Source organism: Euprymna scolopes, chromosome 1, assembly GCF_053919585.1.
Source record: "Euprymna scolopes isolate OS-2025 chromosome 1, ASM5391958v1, whole genome shotgun sequence".
NCBI lineage: Eukaryota > Metazoa > Mollusca > Cephalopoda > Sepiida > Sepiolidae > Euprymna > Euprymna scolopes.
In genome coordinates, this window is record NC_136482.1 from 97,619,396 (window position 1) to 97,642,710 (window position 23,315).

Consider the following 23,315-nt stretch of genomic DNA (forward strand, 5'->3'; position numbering starts at 1 on the left):
ACAAAGTCAAAATTACACAACGCTTATATCCAGGTAAAATAAAATCCCTAATTTCAAAAAGTAATTTTTATTATTTGTATTGCATTATTGGTGATTGGACGATCCCATTTAATAAAAAAAAATGGGGAGTAGAAGGTGATAATGTACATACAAAGATGACATTGCCTTAACATATTATCATATGGGTGTTATTTTTCTCTTTATTCAGCAAAGAAAGCAAAACACCATTACCTTGAAATACACATCAGCTTTATTTACACAATTACATTATATGTTGAGATATAAAAAATTCTTTTTCAGTTGTACAAGATTTTTTTTTAATTGCCTTTATACGGACAACCAAGAATGTGCACAGACCTTTAACAAGAACCGTTTTAAAATTATTAAGATTAACTGATCTTCCTTTCACTTCAGTTTTTTAGGTGATATTTGCATAAAAAAACCTTAAACTAATCTTATGTAAACAAAAATAATTAATTTTGTGTTCAAGTCGTAGATATTTAGTTCTCTCCCACTGTAAGAATTTAGACACCAGGATCAGAAAGTGGGATTCAGAGGCACTCTGACCTGCATAAAGTGGTCAGCCCCGTCGGTATTCCCCGGTGAGGGCGGCTCAGGCGATTAGCAATAAAACTAACTCCTTCTCAAAGAGTGAAGGCAAAGCCTGGGAGGGTAGCCCTCCTAAAACTGCACAGAACTAAACTCCCACCGCAAAATCATCAGGGACCGGACCATTACAGGAATGGTCTAATCTCTGTTGATATTGGAGGCCTAGGATAAAGTTCTTTAGCCACGCTTTGTGTTCAAGTTGTTCAACTAACGTGTTCGTATATTCTCAATGTTTTTGACATCACTTTTTTTATTCTTCAAATTAAATTTTTTTTAAAAGTTATCACATGAAAATAGTTATTAACGATTTCTTTTCTATTTTTTCTTTTTTTTTAACTTTTAATTAAAAAATATTTTTCTTGTAAAATATATATGTATAACATATTCACATATAAAGGCAATTTTAACATGTGGACATACTCTCCAGTAGCCTTGAGCTTTAGAATGACAATTTCTATCTGCAAAATTGCTGAAAACAAAAAGTAGGTTTTTGAAACCCTTTTAATTTTCACATTTATACAAACATTAATATCACAGTTGAACTTTTAAATAATCATACCGAACCTTCAAAGCTCAGTATTAGCACGAAGGTAGCTTGTTATAAAAGAAAGGGTTTAAATTTCCAATGGTTACAAATGATAATATGGAAGAAGCTAAAGTTGTTTAAAACAATGTATAGTATTAATTTTTGTATTCATAATCTAATGGTTTATTTCATCGTACTCATATTATTTTAACACAATCCGACCTTATATCAGAACTGGGTTGAGTCAGCAGAGAGTAGCTATACATTATCAGAAGTTTGTGTCTGTTGGGGTCAAACAGGTAAAAATCCATACTATATGAAAAAGGAAATCATAGATAGTCATTCACAAGTACATAGGCATAACTTTCTTATATGAGGGATAACACAATAGGGGTTAATTAGAGAAATGATAATAAGAGATAAAGAGATATAGCTGACAGTGATAGTTACATTTGTGGTCTGAAAAGTAGGAAGTGAAATTGCGTTTATAATCTCTCTCTCTCTCTCTCTCTCTCTCTCTCTCTCTCTCTCTCTCTCTCTCTCTCTCTCTCTCTCTCTCAGCAAAAGTATCTTCTATATAAATAAAGTCAAGTCGACATATGTTTTTATTTTTCTTATCGATTGCTTTCTCCTAACAAAATTTATATTTCAATTTGAATAGCCAATTTGTTTTGTGGATCGTGTTACCATGTTCTTAAACGTAATAAAATGTAACTCAAGTTAATTCCTTTTAAAAATATTTTATTTGACTCAGAATATTTTTCTTTCTTCTTGGCAGCAAATTTAAATTAAAATTGATACCATTTTTGTTCTCACTAGTAAATATAACTACTAATAGTTAATACTAATATTACTGTATTTATCTATATAAATAAAGCAATAGATGCATGTATGTATGTATGTGTGTGTGAAAATATTTAATCGATAAAATCTTAAACTACTGGTCACATAACACTGAAATTAACAGGAAATAGTATTCATACACCAAGGATGGTTTATAACAAGTAAAATCTTTGTTTGGATGGATGAATACCATGTAAAGAAATATGTTGGCAAGCTGAAATGCAAAATGATCATTTTAAATTACCGACATATTTCTATTATTTTTGTGCATGTGCAAATTCATTCATAGCTTGAAGTAGTTTAATTTTAGACCTTTTTTTTATTTATCTGTCGATAGCTCAAATGGTAGGGAACGTGGCTGGAGTGCTAAATGTTTTGGTTTCAATTCTAGCTGATAGCACCCAAGCTATTTTTTTACAAAACTTTTTAAATCAGTAATATATATTAGGTAGAATATAATATTTAATAAAGAATTGACTCTAATAATAAATATGAAATCAGCATGAATTAAAATATATTTAAGTGCATTTTCCAACCAGGTAAGCCCCCACCTTGGCTAGTTATTAATAAATAATAGTAAAATAATACAGGGTAGGGCAAAGCAACTTGTTTATTTGTGTACCAATTAAAACACAAAAATGCAAGTTGCTCTGCCCTCACCCTGTATAATCGTATTATTCATAAAGAAACAGAGGTGTCAAAATATAGTAAATCTCTGGAAGCTTTGAAAATTCACTACCACATCATGTGACATCACATGTCAGTTACAACCAATGTTAAAAAAATATATACTTAATATCTGAAAGCACTGTGTTTGATTCCATCAAGTGCATGTGACCGGTGAGATTAATTTGAGTAAGAAATGTGTATTAAATAAATGTACAGTTTTATACTACTGGCTTCACATGTTTAAATAGGTTTATGATAAAGTTACTGCTGGAAAAATCAAACTTATAACACAATAACTCACAGAATGAAGTATATCTACTGCCATTATCTACACAAGATAATTCCTGACCAGAAAGTGGAGATCCACAAAAGAGAAACAAACCTATTATACAGGATGGCCCACTTAAAAGTAGCCCAGAAAAGTAGAGAGGAGGAACATCCTTTTATTGTTTAAATTACCCGTAGCATTGTTTAAAGTACCTGTAGATGCTGGAAGTGCTCCCCGTTGACATCTATGCATTTCTGAGCACGTTTAACAACGTTTGCAGATATTGCCTGTAAATCTTCTCTGGTGATTCTCCTGATAGCGTTGGTAATGTTCTCCTTTAGTTGGTCTAGATTGTGAGAATTATTTGCATAAAGTTTTTGTTTTAAAGTTCCCCAAAGATAAAAATCACATGATGACAAGTCCGGGGAATGTGACAGCCATAACCCTATGCTTATTGTTCTCTCTTCCGTAAACATGTCATGAACTCATGTCAGTGATCTGTGAGACATGTGGCATGTAGCGCCACCTTGTTGGAAAAAGAATTGCATTTTTTGTCTTGTGGTGTCAGTTGGTTGTTAAGAGAAAGATTAGAGAGATCGCGCTACTTTTAAATGGGCCAACCTATACAACAATATCCACTATTGTTAATTAATAACAACAATTATAATAAAAAAAAACAATAGGAATAAATATCATAAGTTGTTATAATATGACACAACAATATATTATATTAAATAAAAAATAAAACAATGGCAGAGTAAATATGAGTACAATAAAATAAACCTTTAAATTATAATTTAAAAATAAACATAAAATAGGGAAGTTTTTATTTTTAAATGAAAAGAACACAGCAATAATTTGTAACATTGGCATAATTATTTATAAGAAAGTGTTGTAGTTTGCTTTAAGCATTGTGGCTATATTCAATAATATTTCATTTGGAGGCTGACACAATCCGTTGTTTTGACATTAGATATAGATGTAAATTGCTTTTATTTCTTTTTTTGCTTACATCTTATAAATGACCGATATTTCGAGATCAATCTTTTCTTCAAAGGAAAATTAAGAATTGTTAGCAGAGTTTGTTTATTTTTTATGTGTGTGTATCTGTTGTTATTGGATACATCATTTTACATCAACATATTTTTTAATGGGAGACACTGTATGTATTATTACTAGAATTATATTTATATGAACCAAGCATAATTGTTTATTGATAGTTCATTAGAAGGCTGTAACAATGTTGGAATATACCAGGTTATAAGAAAAAAATATTGAATGTTAATTAACAAGGATATTTGAATTTTACTTGCTGCCATATTTTCTCCTCAATTACTATAGTCATATAATATGACTGGAAGGTCATGATATTTCAAGAATATAACCCTTTTGTCAAGTGCTTCTTTTTTTTCCATATCAGGAAGAAAACTGGAATGAAGTAAGATTTCATTTAAAAAGAAAAAGAAAATCGCCTTGTTATTCAATATCCACTTTCATTTTTCTTTCTTACAACCTGGTATAATCTTACATTGTTATAATTTTCTAATAAACTATTTATATATTACATACAATGCTGCAAGTAAACTACATCACGCTCTTATAATTATTTATGTTTAAACTATAAAATCATTCAGTAGAATTCCCACCACAATTGAAATCATTTTAACAATGACAATGTTTTATGACCACCATTTTATTTACTATTGCTCCCAGGTAATTTATATACAACTTAAAATATGGGAAAAAAAGTTATGCATCTATAATGATTAATATGATTTGATTCATAAAAACATTTAGCTTTGATGAGTTTAATAAAATAGTTATAAGGCTCTTCTGAAGCTTTTTATTATTGGTCATGATTTTCATGTTATTTTAACTTAAAATTTCATAACTTAAAAAAAAAAGGGGTATACAAATGTTGAATAAGTGACTGTATGCCAAAACGTTGATATACTTTTTTGTTTAATGAAATTCATACAGAAATAATTGTCATTTTCCAATTTAAAATTCTTCTCTTTAAAAGAAGTTCACTTTAATATTGTAACTTTTCATTTTTTCCCCATTTGCACTTGCAAATAAAAATTTTATTTTATTAAAAACAAATGAAAAAAACAAACAAACAATGCATGTATATTTGTAATTAATTATGTTTTAAAAATAAATTAAAATGAATACTTTTAGAGTTTATAAGAAATTCTTCTTTTTTATGTTTTTGAAGAATGTTGTTATGCAATAGTTTCAAATTTCTTTATGCAATCCTTTATATTTTTATTGAATTCTTTGAGATTTTTTAAAGCTGATTATGTAGAAGAGGACAAATAAGAAAGTGCTGCATTGCATCGTCCTTGTTTGGACATTTTCAAGACCTATCTGACAATAGCAGATTTTGGGCGCCCAATTCATGTCTACAGGTATGTGAATATATTCTATTGACAAACAGTGCTTCTGAGCTAGAAGGGAGAGCATGACAATAAGAAGAGGCCATTCTCTAGCCTACTGGTTCACAACCGTGACCTGGTTTCTTCCTAAGATGTTGTTAGGGGTTGGACATGGACTGAAGAAGGTTCTCCTTGACCAGTTATTGAACCGAGGAGTTTACATCTGTGAAGGAGATGTCCTTTATCACTGGTAATCTTTATAATTTAATATGAAATAATCTAGCTAAATATAAAATAATATAACTTAATCTCACATATTGAATTCAAATTTTATATTATTGTTTATTTCATATAAGTATGCATTTGAAAAATAGTCACAATGTCTTAAATTAAAAAAAGAATTTACAAAAGAGAAATAACAGTGAAAAAGAATCATACTATTTAATCATATATTCTTAGAATTTTATGAATTACTTGTATTAGTTGAACTAATATTTTCATCTTGGTTGTTATTTTCAACAAAATAAGTGATAAAATAGCAACCAAGATGAGAACAGTAGTCAAAATAAGCCAAATAATGCAAATAATTTTTCACAGCGTATGTAATCACTAAACTTTTACAAGTGCATTTTTTCGAACTCGCAAAACCTATACAAAATTTTTAATTTGCCGAGTTCAACATTAAGATTCCCAAGTTTGAAAAGATTGACCCGATGTTACATGGGCTAAAATGTGGAAATAACAATGAAGATTAGAATAGTAGACTAAATGATCCACATTATCAATCATCATCTCAATGATCTTAGAATCTTATTGCATTTCAATAGCATATAAACATTTTTTTAAATTTAAATTTTATATATTACATGTCACTATTATAAGTGTTGCCATTTTGCCTACCTCTCTATGAAACTATGGAGGCATAGAACAATCAATATTTTAACATTTGGTTGCATTGTTAAACTCATGCTTCATGCACCTAAATATCAAATATAGTGTGTATTTGTTATTGCCATAGTTTAATAAATAGACAAGCAAAATGGCGTTACTTATAATGATATCATCAAAAAAATAAAATTTTAAATAATAGCAACAAAAACCTACTTATTTGTTATAGAAATATACCACTATTTTGAGAGTTTATGACTTTTGAAGTATCTACCTCAAAAGTTGACCAATTTAAAAAAAATAATGCAACACGTTTTACCATTTGTTTTTTACACTTTTTTTTTTTACTTGTAAAGAAGAACTAAAATAACATAAAAAAAATTGTAAATTAAATTTGATGGACGAAGTCAATATCGTATTATCTTTTCTTTTTGTTTTCATTTTTTTTCTTTCAATCAACAATTTTACACAGTGAGATCATATGTGTATCTGTTGTTTTTTTTTCTTCTTTGCATTGATTTTCCACTTTTAAAAAAATAATTTATTTTTATATTAATCGATCAAAATAAAATATATAATTATTTTCTTTTTTTTTTATTTGTAAATTTTAGTTTTTCATTGTTCATGAATCTGTGCATGTGGATCATATCTTTTATCAGACATCTTAATTACCCTTTTGTTTTAGTGGTTTAATATTTATCAGTTTCCACAAGAAATATGCATTTTCATGCATCTTTCAACACATCTTTTTATCACCAAATATAATTCGGAATGTTATTCTATGTATTTTTTTTAATGAAGTTGATTTGTCGTAGTTACAAATAAAATAGATTTATTTTCTCTCACAAATCAATGTCCATGCTAAACGATTTGGCCACACAATGACCAATCAGCTGGTAGGGCGTATTGATTTCATCTGCCCCCAAAGGAACTTTTTTGGCATCCTTGGGTACCACAATTGGCAGAGAGAACCTGGCAAGCATCGAACAAAGACTTCTCTCTTTCCTGTTCCTGTCAACTGGATGCTTCAGTGTCAAAGATCTTTGCTGGAAGATAACTGCTGGCTGATCTACAACACCCAGAGAACCTTGAATTCTTCTATTTTTTTCACTGTCCAACTTTCTGCCACCAAAATAAACCTTTCGTTGTTTTGTATTAAAAGTGGTTTTGTTTTTCATTTCGTGCTACATATTAGAATACTAATTAATTTATAGAGGTGAAAACTCACACTTTTTTTTTTTTTTTTTACACAGTGATCACCACTTATCAAGGCCTGGAAGCCACTCAGGGATAAGGATTATTGCAAGTCCATTACGTTAGTGTGGAGATTTGATGAAGTGTTTAATTAAGGGGGGGCGGTTCATTAGGAATTTGTTAACATTGGACTTGAAGACATCCAAGTTGTAGTCCGGAGGGAAGCAGGCAGACGGAACAGAGTTCCACAGGCATGCAGTTCTAAGTGCTTCTAAAGATTTAATTTCTTTAAAAATCTCTGAAAATAAATTTTTTTTTCTAATAGGGCTCAAGTCATGCTTCTCAAATGTGTCATAAAGTGGCCACTATTATAAAGTGGCCACTATTATAAAGCACCATGGTATTCTCTAAATGTCCTATCCTAGTTTTTCACTCATTCTTTTCCATACTGGTTTTTTTTTCATCATCTCTACTGGTTTCTACTTGACCCACATTTTTTTTTTTTTTTTTTTTTATCTAATACCTTAGCATCATTTTTGGCACTTGTGCACTTTAGATTGTCACTGATAATCATTTGTTTCCAGTTTTACAAGAGTTCTACGCAGGAAAAGGGGAGACAATCTATAAATTTAATGATTTTTTAGTGAAACTTTATAGGTAAATTAAAACAAGTACATAAAATTAACACTCTAACACAACAGAAAATATTAATTATCAGAACATTTATTCAATTAAATTAATTTAAACTTATCATTTAAAAAAAGAAAATTCATATATTTCAAAGTATACTAAAGTGACTGTTATATTTCATGTCAAAATAAATTAATTTTTTTAAAATAAAGTTATCGTTTTCAAAAAAAAAAAAGAAAAGAAAAACATATATTAATTTTTTTTTTAAATGATCTAAACTGACTTTTATATTTTATTTCAAAATTTTTAAAATATCCCAAACTGACTGGTTTACTTTATTCAAAAATATTGATTAATAAAATAAATTGTTCGCTTTATAAATATTAAATTTTAGAAAAAGAAAAAAAAAAGAAATCGTTCATGATAAAAATAGTAAAATAAAAAAAAATCATTTAAATGTTCCGGTATTTAATGTTTGCTGTTGTGTTAATTTATTAATTTGATGTAAAAAGTTTCACTTAAAATCATTAAAATTCTGGATCGTCTCCCCTTTTCCTGTTCTTAAACTGAAAACAAATAATTATCTGTGGCAATCTAAAGTGTGTCATTTTCTTATATCAAGAGAATGTGGAGAGGAGTGCTAGACTAGAAAAAGACTTGCATACTTTTGCTTTGTTAAAAGAAGAAAAATAAACATTCTATTGACCTAAATAAAACGGGAGTGAACCCGTAGCAGTAGCCAAAACAGGACAGAGAAGAAATAAATAAGATGTGGATGCAAACAAACCATAACGGGCCTCTTTTCCTTTGTATCAGCAACAAGTCAATTCTTAGAAGGAATTAATCCAACGAGAGTAAGGTTATGAGGAAGTGGGAGATAAAATAAAAAATGTTATTTTTCCCAAATTCTCAACACGTGATCTTTTTTAGCAAAATCTGAGCATCAGCATATTCATTCATCATCATCATATTTGGTTTAACATCTGTTTTACATGTTGGAATATGTTGGACAGCTTCTAGAAATTAACTTCCAAATCAACCCATCTCTGGCCAGATCTTTATTGAGCTCTCTTTTTCTCAGGTTCATCTTTATTACATCCTCCCATGTTTTCCTTTGTCTTAAAACAATTTATTTAAATCTATAAATGTATATTCTAGACCTACACCCTCATTTTTACTGCTGGTTTAATATTATTAGACTGGGATAGTGTTCAGGAGATATGGAGAAAAAGTATAGGCTATTCGGGCCATCCGGAACCATAAAAGTTTAATTTGCATAAATAGATACTTAATGGTAAACGTGAAGTTTCCCCAATGAGATAATTTTATCAGAAAAGAGGTATGAAGTAGCTCAAAAATTGTATTTTTTGAAGAGTATGACATGCTGAATGTATAGACGTTAAAATCAATTGAGTATTACATATAAAATAGGGGAAAAAACACTTTTTTAAATTAGTAAATTAGCAGACATACTGGCATATGTCCAACATGACTGGTCTGTATTAACTAGTTTTACAGACTGACCATATTGGAAATATGCCAGTATGTCTAATTTAAAAAGTGTTTTGTTTTGCTATTTAATATGTAATACTAAATTGATTTTAATGGCAGTATCTTCATTGTGTAATAATAGTTTAAAAAATACCATTTTTGAGCTACTGCATAAAGTCTTTCTGATAAAATTATCATATCAAGAAACTTCACATTTTACTGTTTTTGGAGTGTGGGAGAAGGTTCTCTTTTTAAAATGGGTGTTCTTACTATGTCGGATGGCTATCAATAAAATTGTTATTCTGCAAAGGATCATTTGATATTTTATTATTTTTATTATTCACATTCTCACTGATCATTAATGTATTTTCCTTCTTTGTACCACTGCATCTTCCATGGACATACGAACCAATTAAAACTGCTAACAATGGTAACGGTGTAAATATGGAACCAATAACCGGCATGATAGCGGCAATATCCCCATCAGGCTTAGGCAGAGTAGCCAACATCATCACAAAAGCGATGCCTGTATTCTGTATGGCTGTTTCGATAGCAATGGTTATGCCAGATTTGTACGAGAGCCCACACATCCTCGCTACAAGGGCCCCTAAACTGAATGTACAACAAGGCATCACAAGGCCAGCAACAACGATTTTCCAGTCAATAAGCTTGAACATGAACGCATTAACGTACATACCAAATGTGCATACATACACAAGGAACAATACGCTGGCTGGCTTCACCAGTCTTCTAAGGAATCTTGAAGTTTTGGGCAGCCAGCGGTGAATTATCACTCCAATCAGAACTGGTACAATCAAAGACACCAGAGAAATCATAATGTTTGTATAAGGAATTTTTATGGTATCCTTAACCAATGTCTTCCCCAGGGTAAACAACCAGAGAGGCATCATACCTGAAAATGAAATGAAAGAAGTCCAATTCAATTTACATCATTAAGCAAAATAATTTTTTTTTAAAGTGTGTTGTAGTTTGCTTGAACCATTGTGTATAGTGTGTAAAAAGTTTGGTATGTGAAAGCAGTGACAATGCAATATCAGATTTAAGACATGATTTGATAGAAAATCATATGAGGCAAAGGTAGATAAAATGATAATATTAAAGAATTCAATAATTAATGATTAAATATTTACCAGCTTATTGTATCAAATTGAAGATGATATTTTTATTAAAAACTTCTTTTATAATATTTCAAGACAAAATCTCCTTTTCCAGAAAGGATTTTAAATTGTAAGATTTAATGGTACTGAATCGGATGAGCAGGAAGACTGTTGCAAATTTTCCATTCTCATCAGTATTCCCACATAAGTAAGGGTGCCTTGAGCAATAGATAATGAATCTACCCACTTCCACTTTGGTAAAATAGGGGAGATACTGCCTGTTTTAGAAAACCGAGTATAGAATCTTTCATTCCATTTATAAAAATGAAACATTTATCTACAGTATATCTAATATTTATAAATGCCACAATTCTAAGGTTATCTTTTTAATTACAACAAGTTAGAGGAGCTGATGCTAGTGTGATTTAGATGTGGTTGAAGTAAGTTTAGGGAATTTGCAGCAGAGCATTACCACTGCAAACCAAGAGAAGAGTCTATTGGATGTGTACACTAATTTTGATGATGCATGGAAGTGAAATCAGGACATTGAAGGTTGAGGACATGCATTGTATGGAAAGACATAATATGAAAATAATATGGTAGATGTGTAATGTTACTCTTAAGGCAGGTTTATATTTGATAATATCAAAGGGTGATTAAATCTGGACAGTATAGAGAGATGGTATGGCCATGTTGAAAGAATCTATGAAAGTTTCTGGGTTAGTAGATGTAGAAGAGATGAGGTAGCAGGATGAGTTTGGCAGAAATAGGCCAAGGAAAATATAGGAGGAAGAATGGGTTTGATGGAAAAAGAGATAAATAAAGATTTGGCTAAAAAAACTGTCCAACACATGTAAAATAAACCTTAAGCAGATGATGATGAGGATACTATTGTTTGTCAAAAATATGAATAAATAAAACAATTATGTTTCAGAATTTTTGAGATGAGAATTTATGATTTGTGTTATTCTTGTCTTGGCTGTTATATTCAACAAAATAAACACAAAAATAATAACCAAGATGAGAATATTATTTAATTATTGGAATTCTATTTGAGATGAGTAATTTGTATATTTTATTTATTTATTTATGGATTATTATCCTCATCTATTATAGTTGTAGTTTCACATCGTTTCGGCCAACTATTTCTCTGGCCTTCGTCAGGTGGTTAACCGCGACGGGATAGGAATGCTGACTCTCTTAACTTTATCTGCAGTAATTAATGCTTGCTATGGAAGGCAGAAATTACTGAAGATACAGTTGAAGATTCAGCATTCCTATTTCGTCACGGTTAACAACCTGATGAAGGCCAGAGGAATAGTTGGCCGAAACGTTGTGAAACAACAACTATAAAGATGAGGATAATAGTCCGCAAATAAATAAATAAAATATGAGAATAAGTAGTCTTAATAATAAAAATAATACAAATAACACGATTGTTTGTCAAAAATATAAACATTCATATTGCTTTATTATATAACTTGGCCTTCAGATAAACTCGGAACTTAAATTTGGAGCTAGAAAACCAAAACCAAGAATGGTTGACAAAGAGTCAAAATGTTAAAAGTGAGATTTATGGAAAATGAGAAGATTAAGGGTTTTCATTGATTGAAATGCTTGTAAGCTGGAGTTGTCTATAAGGATGGTTTGGTGAATCAGTTAGAGGAAATAGACAACTGGGATGAAATAACGATGTAAGGATTTGTAGTGTAAGAGGTAAATTGATAGAATCGTCAGCAGTGTACACTATATCCATACCCCCCTCTCTTTCTCTCTTTCTCTCTCTCTCTGTTAATCACAGCTGGAGAAAGTGTATCAAATATAATAAACACTATATGCTTTATACAAATGTTTTCCTGTGTTCATCAATTATGACACCCCATGAGAAAGAATCTTAACCCGACAAAAGATATGTGTCCAGACAAGAAGCAATAGCAAAAAATAAAAAAGTTAACCCAAGAAGTTTTCATTTCATTAGATTATTGCAAGAAAACGAAAATCATAATGCAACAATATTAAGTTTCTGTCTATATAAAGTTAGGTATTTTTATATGTTTATATATTTGGATGTACAGAATTTACTCTTAAACTAATTAACTAATCATTATGAATTTTGGAACACAACTGCTAGGCAAAGAGGGGTCCAAATATGAACTATATTTGGTTTGATTTAGTTTTATATAAAGGGAGTAAAAGAGGGGTGGAAGCCGTTCATGAAAATTTAGATACTTTCAATTTTTGTGAAATTTTAACAGTAACTATTAGACATCAATTAATGAATATGCACTAAATTTCAGTTTCCTTGAAGTCTTAGAGCTTATAATACAGACACAACCTCCCATTTGAAAATATTTATATTAGATTTGCATTGAATTTTATCCATAGTCAAAAAGAAACCAATTCAGCAAGATTACCTGAATTTCAATTTTTCTTCACATTCCTTAAGCTGAATATAACATTCAAGTCTAATGTAAACAAATTCTTGTTGAGCCGCCCTCTTAAGTAATCGATTTCTGACCAGTTACAGCCATTATTACTACTCCCTTCAATGTTTCACCATCCACTCAGCAAACTCAAAAATTCTTATCCTCGAGTGGCTTTTGGGCCTTAATATATGGTGCCCCCATAAATAAAATAAATTTCAGTCATTTTCTAAGATTAAAATCATATGGATTTTGATTAAAATGAGAATAAGGTTTCTACAAATATAGTTTAACATTATTATATCTTCTTTGTTTTAAGAAACATTAAAGTGGTGAAAACTTGCCCATTAGAAGATTTAATTTTTTCCGTCCTGGTACAAGTATTCTTCTATTCGCATTATTTGGCTTCATCAGACTACTGTTCCCATCTTGAGTGCAGTTTTTCACAACGTTTCGGTCGATGTAACCACCGACCTTCTTCAGGTGTATTTTGTTGAACTCGGAAATGTTTCTGTTGAACTCGGGAATTTGGATGGAATTTCAAACAGAATCCTTTATTTATTTAACTGGGGTAGCATGCTCTTGTTCCGTCAGTCATGACTGGATAGATAATCTAAGTAATTTGTCGACAAGATATACCTGAAGAAGGTCGGAGGTTACATGAACCAAAACGTTGCGGAGATGACACTCAAGAAGAGAACAGTAGTCTGATGAATTCAAATAATGCGGATAACCAATCCTCATCTAAAAAATTCAGAAAAGTATTCTGCTTGTTTGATATGTAGATCAGTGAGCCTAACCCTAATGTCAACTTGTATAACTTGTGAGATTAAAGTTGATATTTTCCCACACAGAAGATGCATAAAAATAAAAATAAAGATATTTGTTTTTATTCTTTCTCTCTCTGTCTGACATTTCTACAGAATTTTCCCAGAAGATGAAATTTAAAAATAAATTTCACTGCATAAAAAGAAGAGAAAATAAAAATAAAAATAAAAATGTAAAATAAAAAGGCAGTTCTACTGCATTTCAAGCAGCTGGTGGTACTAAGAAAGAAAAGAGAATGATAAAGCTATGCATAGTGACAAATCACACCAATGTTGTCAAGGCATTATCACACACAACCACACCCTCTCATTCTGACAGGGAAATTAGCCTTAGCGTAGATGGTGTTAAAAATGGAGGACAGCCCGAGAGAGAGAGGAAGGGAGCCGAAGTAACATAACAGTTTCTGAACATAGAATATGTTTTTTTTTTTTGGCCCATACCCTGAGAACCATCTTTAAAGTTTGTCACATAGTTGTTTTAGCAATTATGTTGCATTTTTTAAAACAAAATAAAAGAGCCCTGAAAGTAAAATTCAGTTAGATTTGATGCATGGGGAAAAAGTGAAAATTTCAGAGTAAAAAAAAAGAGTACACTTATATGTGATTGATAGTATATATATATATATATATATATATATATATATATATATATATATATATATATATATATATATATATATATATATATAAATAAACAAATTTACATGATCATGACACTGAATATATTAATGTTTGGGACAAATGGTCGGTTAAAACCAGAAGTCCTCGTCTGGCGATTTAATAAATGGTTTCTGTTCACAGAAGAAACCAGTCCTCAAAATAGTTTTCTTCTGTGGAAACGGTTTTTTTCTGTGGAAGAATTAAATCGTTTGACTAGGACTTCTGGTTTTAACTGACCATTTGTTCGAAACATTACCATGTCCAGTGTCGCAACTATGTAAATTTATTTATATTAATAAAAATATATCCCGCTCTTCTTTTATTGAGCACTCTTAATAACTTCATTAAATTTATGAGTGATCACTCTTGAATACCTTTAACCTGGTATATATATACATATATATATATATATATATATATATATATATATATATATATATATATATATATATATATATATATATATATAAAGCTTTACATCTGCATAGATTCACACATAAGTATGTGACTATGACTATGCAATTCCTACAGCTATGTACCTAGAAAACTGAGCTGTTAAACCTGACATAGTGAGATAGGATAAGGAGAAAGAAGCAACCCTACTAGAAGTCAGTGTCCCCAATGATGCTAGGTTAAACAGAGCTTAGTGGGAGAAAATAATGAAATACCAACGTCTTATGAATGACATAAAAAGAAACTGGAATGTTAGGAAGATCTCCATTATTCTAATGATCATAGGAGCAACCGGACTCATGAAAAAGAATTCCAAAAACTACCTGACGAATATACCCGGTGAACCAAGTACAAAAAAAATACAAACAATTGCACTTAAAAGGACAGTTAGAATCTTAAAGAGACCTATAGGTTGGAATGTCTGAAATAGAAGGTGAATGTCTAGCATACAGTAAGATATCCCATCTTCAGATAAAGCAAAATGATAAGAAAATTGAAAAAAATATTTGAATTACTTATTAGACAATTTTTTAGTATTTTTGCTCTCTTTGTACACTGGTTTGTCAGAACTTCACTCTACAAATGAATTCTGACCAAATATCTACCTCTGCGTTCCATGTTTAAAAAGGATGTGTCCTCTATAGTATCAGACCTGACGGAATGGTTAACTGTAGGTATAGACCGTTTCATACCCTCAAAAAAGTTCCAGCAAAAACCTAACAGCCAGCCATGGTTCTCTTCAGAATGTGCTGCTGCCATTGCGCACAGAAATCACTTTTTCCACTGCTTCCAACGTAATAGATGTATGGAACCTAAAGCCGCTTTCAGGACTGCCAGCAACCATTGTAAGAAAGTAATAAAGAACGTAAGAGAGTTGTATGCTCAATCTGTTAAGTCCAAAGTAGCTGAGCAGCGACTTGGTTCCCACCAGTTCTGGCAAATGGCAAACAGAATCCTGAACAGAAGCGTGTGCTCTATCCCAACTATCATCAATGGACCTGAGGTAATCTCGTCAGCATCAGACAAGGCCAAACTCTTTGCGAAGAACTTTGAAGCTAATTCTACCCTTTGCAACCAAGGCCGCCAACCCCCAATATTTCCGCCTGTATTAGAAAACACACTATGTGATATACGTATATCTGTACGTGATGTTGCCAAGCTAATCAAAAACCTTGATTCCAGTAAAGCAACTGGCCCTGGCGGTATTCCAATTATAGTACTCAAAAAACTTTAACCTGAACTAGCGCCCATACTTACAAAACTGTTTAAACGTTGTCTTAAGGAGAATAGCTTCCCATCACCCTGGAAAATTTCATCAGTACGCCCTGTATTTAAGAATTCAGGTGATCGCTCATCCCCCTCTCAGTACAGGCCAATAAGTCTCCTGTGCATCATGAGTAAATTGCTGGAACCTGTGTTAAATACAGAAATAATCAACCATCTCAACAAAAATAACCTTCTTTGTGACACTCAATATGGTTTCCGTTCTGCTAGATCTACAGCCGATGTGCTTACAGTTATATCTCATAGGATTAGCAAATCTCTTGATGGAGACAACCTTTCTAGGGCAATTGCTCTTGACATATCAAAGGCTTTTGATAACGTATGGCATAAAGGTTTACTTCACAAGATCTCCAACTATGGTACAGCTGGAAATGTCTTCTCAATTAATTAAATCATTTCTCTCTGATAGGTTCATAAGAGTAGTGGTTGATGGGCAGAAATAAGAAGTTCACAGTATTAATGCTGGAGTCCCTCAGGGGTCCATCCTGAGCCCAACTCTCTTCCTGATCTACATTAATGATCTTCCAAATCACATCCTTACATCATTCATAGACATTTATGCTGCCGACACTACCATTTATGGTAGCACATCTAAGACAGTAAATGACCAAGTTCTCTCCGATTCTCTCTCCTTTGATCTTGAGCACGTAGTACAATGGGGAAAGGAGTGGCTGGTTACTTTTAATGCATCTAAAACACCAAGCTTCTCTCTTTACATCATCAACATTCTGATCCACATCTGGCATCAATTAAAATGAATGGCTCTCGTCTTCAGGAGGCCTCAAGTTTTGACAAGCTTCTTGGCTTGACCATTACTTCTGATCTTAAATGGAACATGTACATCAAATCTGTTGCCAAGGCCGCTGGAAAAATGGTGGGATCTTTCTATCGATCCAGTAGATATCTCACTGCTGATGCAATTGTCTATCTATATAAGAGCCAGGTACGTCCAAGGATGGAATACTGTTGCCACATCTGGGCAGGAGCTGCTAGAAAGGACTTGTCCTGTCTTGATAGAGTTCAAAATAGACTTTGTAGCCTCGTAGGAGATGTCCTTTTCTCTTCCCTGCAACCTCTATCTCACAGAAGAGATGTTGCAAGCTTGTCTCTGATGTATCGTTATTTTCATGGAAAGTGTTCGACTGAGCTTCAGTCTATGGGCCCCCCTTCGCCAAGCTTTCACAAGAAACACCCGTCTAGCTGAAAACACTATCAATAATTCCCCCCCCCACTCTTTATCTGTGCCTAAACCTAAACGTAGATTCCATGAACAAAGCTTCTTTCTTAGAACTGCACGCCTGTGGAATTGTCTTCCTTTTTCCTGCTTTCCGGCTGAGTACAATATGGTTGTGTTCAAGTCTAACGTAAATAAGTTCTTGATGAGCCGTTTCATATAAGTTATCAAATTTACCGAATTTTCATTGCTAATGATTACTATATTGTCCAATGTCTACTGTACACTCTTTAACCCTTATCCTTAAGTGGCCTCTTGGCCTTGATAATGTGGTGATGCCTGTGTAAAAAAAAAAAAAAATTAAAAATAACATTAGTATTCAAAGCCCAAATAAGATCCCCTTGAAAATTATTTTCCAGCATCAAAAATATACTTCAACTGGCAGAAATTCAGTCCAATCAAATATAGATTTTTAATAAACTTGTTTAGAAATGTCATAATTAAGTACATTTAATAAAATGTGCAAAAATCTGTCCATTTCTTTCTCTATCCTAATTCAGTAAGTTCTCAAAAGTCAAGGGGACCCTTTCTGGGGCCAACACTTGATTTCTGTATGAGACACATAAAAATTTGGGCATTCAATCATGATTCTTCTCTACCTCTCAAACACTGAGTTAGTAAAACAGTTAGGAATATCAATTTTCCTCTCCCTATTTGAGGAAAATTGATATTCCTAACTGTTTTACTAACTCAGTGTTTGAGAGGTAGAGAAGAATCATGATTGAATGCTCAAATTTTTATGTGTCTCATACAGAAATCAAGTGTTGGCCCCAGAAAGGGTCCCCTTGACTTTTGAGAACTTACTGAATTAGGATGGAGAAAGAAATGGACAGATTTTTGCACATTTTATTAAATGTACTTAATTATGACATTTCTAAACAAGTTTATTAAAAATCTATATTTGATTGGACTGAATTTCTGCTAGTTGAAGTATATTTTTGATGCTGGAAAATAATTTTTTTTAAATTACTTATTTTCACAGGCAACAAATATTTATGTATCTCATACAGAAATCAAGCGTTAGCCCCAGAAAGGGGTTTCCTTGATTTTTGAGAATTTACTGAAGTAAAATGAAAAGAAAGGGAGAATTTATACAAGTAGATAGAGAATTTGAATGCTAGCTAGACATTATCCTCAAATGTTTTCAATTTCTCTGTATAAGGTTTGTCAAGGCAATCTAGCATGAGGATATCTCTCTCTGCAAGTACACTCTGACCAAATATTCAAAATAACATTGTAATTTGAAGCCCAAATGAGATCCTTTCAGCATATCTACACATTGGCTTATACAAGAAATAGTGCACTTTTCTCAAGAGATCTTGCCTCAAGTAACAGCACTAAGTCAGATATTCCACCAGAATAGATGAATTATTGTCCTGGAATTTCCTAAGAATAAGAGACCAAAAGAAAGACATACTATAACAGTTAATTGGTCAATTGGGGAGAAGCAAATTAATGTTCATAGTTCTTACTAACTCTACGTTTGAAAGATAAAGGAGAACTCTAATGAAACACGTGGATGTCTATATATATATCATACAGAGATCAAGTGTTAGCCTCAGGAATGAGGTGGGGGAGGGCTTTTGGTTTCTAGAATCGAAGTTGTGAAATGAAAAGAAAGTGTATACAAACACATTATAAATGAGTAAATATGAAATGACAGATTTCAAACTAAATGAAAAATCAGATTAGTGGAATATTGGATAAGCATGACAACAGACTAATAGAAATAAGGACACAAACGCAGCATTAAAGCTGAACAAAGATATTTTTCTCGATGTGTTCCACCATATTCATTTGGTATAAATAAGCAGAATTCAATATTTTATACTGTATAAAATATGAAGTTCAGCTTTAATCTTGTGTTTGCATCCTTATTTCTAATACTAGTCTGTTACCATGCCTATCCACTATTCATTCACGTCCTCCATTCAGTCTTGAGAGACAATAGATATACCCTATAAGGATAGATGCACATGTAATTATGAAGCAAGGGTTGCGCTATTCTCCAGAATAGACACTGCTGGATTCCAGTAGCAAGGAAAAATCCAGAACGATTGGAAACAATGCTGAGATAAGTGGAGAGCATATACAGCACTTGGTATTCTGAAATAGTCACCAATTTAGTACTGATCAGGCTTTACGTTGCTTAACTTCCGTGATCTAACAAGCAATAAATATAACAAATATATATATATACATTTGTGTTTTCATTCTTTTGTGGACTGTTATTCTCATCTTCATAATTGTTGTTGTTTTACCATGTTTTCTGTCATGGTTAATCACCTGAAGAAGGCCAGAGGATGAGTTGGCCGAAACGTGATGTAACAACAACAACTATGAAGATGAGGATAACAGTCCACCAAAAAATATGAATACACAAATTATGAAGCTTCATCTCAAAGGATTAAAAAAAAAATAATAACAAAATAAATAATATATATACATATATAGAAATATGGGTAATCGACTTACCTAGAGCAGCGATTGTGCTAACAAATGTAATAAAAAGACTGAGGTCCAAATCCCCTTTTAAAATCACAGTCCATGCGTTACTCGCACTTCCACTGGGGCTGCAACCAAAGGCAAACATGCCAAAGGCAAATGACGTGTTTAATGACAAAACTTTCAGCAAACCATAGGCTATCTAGAATAAAATAAAAAAAATAAAAAAAATTAAACAAACGAAAAAGAAAAGAAAAATTATACAGTTTTTATTTTGTATTATTTGGATTATTCAGACTACTGTTCTCATCTTCAGAGTTATTTTCATAACGTTTCGGTTGATGTAACCTCTGACCTTCTTCAAGTGTCTCTTGCCGAGTTTGAGAATCTTTTTGTTGAATTCAAGAATATATATGGAACCCTTTATTTAATCGATGGGGGTAGCATGTTCTTGTTCCATCAGCCATGACCAGGTAAAAATCTCAAGTAATTTGCAACTGTGGTCTGAGTGTCGACCTCACTGAGGATTGAACCTTCAAACTCCAGAAGAGTGCCTGATAGCATGCGAGCATACTACCCAAATAATACAAATTATAAATCTTCATCTCGATAATTCAGAAGTTTTTTTTTATTTTATTTTGAAGTATTCATTGGTATATTGGTATGATTAAACTTAGTATTTATATTACTCGTGATTTTTTGTTTTCTTTTCCATTCAATGTTTAAAAATATCTTATTTCCGTTGATTGGACTAAATGCATGCGTTTATGATTTCCTCAGAAGATGACTACAGTTAGTCAAAAGCTTGAGAAATAATGGCAGAATAAATAAAGTTCAAAACAACAACACAACATTTGGAAAATTATTATTTAGTCTGATTTACATAAATTTATAATGTTTGAATGAATGGTAAACAGATGAAATAGACACACAGTGTCTATTTTGTTAAATGAAATATGCTTGACTACCAAGTTATCTATAATATATAATATACTAGTTGCACAACCCGGCATTGCCAGAATGTGTTAAATAGAGAAGTAGTCAACCATCTCAGCAAAAATAACCTTCTTAGTGACACGCAATATGGTTTCCGTTCTGCTAGATCTACAGCAGATGTGCTTACAGTTATATCTCATAGAATTAGCGAATCTCTCGACGGAGTCTACCTTTCTAGGGCAATTGCTCTTGACATATCAAAGGCTTTTGATAACGTATGGCATAAAGGTTTACTTCACAAGATCTCCAACTATGGTACAGCTGGAAATGTCTTCTCAATTAATTAAATCATTTCTCTCTGATAGGTTCATAAGAGTAGTGGTTGATGGGCAGAAATAAGAAGCTCACAGTATTAATGCTGGAGTCCCTCAGGGGTCCATCCTGAGCCCAACTCTCTTCCTGATCTACATTAATGATCTTCCAAATCACATCCTTACATCATTCATAGACATTTATGCTGATGACACCACAATCTATGGTATCACATCTAAGACGGTAAATGACCAAGTTCTCTCCGATTCTCTCTCCTCTGATCTTGAGCAAGTGGTACAATGGGGAAAGAGGTGGCTTGTTACTTTTAATGCATCTAAAACCAAACTTCTATCTTTACATCATCAACGCTCTGATCCCCATCTGGCATCAGTTGAAATGAATGGCTCTCGTCTTGGGGAAGCCTCAAGTTTTGACAAGCTTCTTGGCTTAACCTTTACTCCTGATCTTAAATGGAACACATACATTAAATCCGTTGCCAAGGCCGCTGGTAAAACGGTGGGATCCTTCTATCGATCCAGTAGATATCTTACTGCTGATGCAATTCTCTATCTATATAAGAGCCAGGTACATCCAAGGATGGAGTACTGTTGCCACATCTGAGCAGGTGCTAGAAAGTATAGAATTCAAAATAGACTTGTAGCCTCGTAGGAGATGTCCTTTTCTCTTCCCTGTAACCTCTTTCTCACAGAAGAAATGTTGTGAGTTTGTCTCTGATGTATCGTTATTTTCATGGCAAGTGCTCGACTGAGCTCCAATCTATGGTCCCCCCATGACAAACTTTCACAAGAAACACCTGTCTAGCAGGAAAGACTATCAACAATTTCCCCCACTCTTTATCGGTGCCTAAACCTAAACGTAGATTCCATGAACAAAGCTTCTTTCTTAGAACTACACGCCTATGGAATTGTCTTCCGATTTCCTGCTTTCCAGCTGACTACAATATGGTCGTCTTCAAGTCTAATGTAAATAAGTTTTTGATGAGCCATTCCATATAAGTTAACAAATTTACCGAATTTCCATTACTAACAATTACTATATTGTCCAATTTCTACTATACACTCTTTAACCCTTATCCTCGAGTGGCTTCTTGGCCTTGATAAGTAGTGATGCCTAAGTAAAAAATAAATTCATTTGTTTCAAGATGTGTTTTGTAAATATGTCAATGTGAAAAGCAAATAAGGAACACTAATAAGATTTACCGGTCACAAGTGCTCTTTGGAAAATAATGTGTACAAAAATAGAACTTCCTTGTCTAAATATTACTATGAACTAGTAGAGCAAGGTTATTCCCCAATAGTAAATTGGAAAATTTTAAAGAAAGCTAAAACCTGTTCATCTTTAAACTCACCTTGCTACCTATGTCTTTATGAGAAATTATTTATACTTACTTTTAGAGAAAGAGATAAATTATTAAATAAGAAGCACGATAATTCAATTAATTGTAAACATTATAAAAACCATCTTTTAAGTAATTTAGTTTAGATATAAAATTTAAATAAATTTAAATTTGTCACTGATTCCTATAATTTATTAAAATACTATTAATATACTTTCTCCTCACCTGATTTCATTCTTTATTTCCCCTATCTTATATACCTGTGTGTCTATGTGTATATGTATGTGTCTATGTGTTTATTTTATGACCGTGTGTACTTAGATTTATACATTTCTATATTATTTTTTATACCCTCCTTTGTTATGTGCTCCCCTGGTGGTGTTTATTCAGTCCATGTGTATGCTTTTATGTGTGTATGCATCTATCTGTACTCTTGCCAAATAATTTGTATTCATATGTATTTCTATGTATATGGTTTATGTGAATTATACATATTTATGTGTGCGTATATATATGTGTGTGTGCGTTGTTGTATATTAGTATATGACTGTGTGCATATGTTTGTGTATTTTTTTGTATGTATGTGTATACATAAAATTATATATATATATATATGTATATTTGTATGTATGTTGGTTCTCTGTGGGTATATACATATGTATTTTATTATTTTTAATTTTGTTACTATCTACCTGTGTGTCACTACTTTTGAGTATTCTGTTGATTTAATTACTTCTTTTGCCTGAATATATTTATATATTTATATGTAA

General features: G+C 32.0%; 1 protein-coding gene across 1 annotated transcript in view; it reads right to left on the reverse strand.

The window, feature by feature from the left end:
* Positions 1-227: 227 nt before the first annotated feature.
* LOC145255820 (ileal sodium/bile acid cotransporter-like) overlaps positions 228-23,315 on the reverse strand; it is a 65,919-nt gene continuing 42,831 nt past the window's right edge. The window contains exons 2-3 of the mRNA XM_080114573.1: positions 19,971-20,142; positions 228-10,409 (exon numbers count right to left, since the gene is read on the reverse strand). Of these exons, the coding sequence (XP_079970699.1) occupies positions 9,766-10,409; positions 19,971-20,142 (816 nt within the window). The 3' untranslated portion in view covers positions 228-9,765. The remainder of the gene's footprint in view (positions 10,410-19,970; positions 20,143-23,315) is intronic.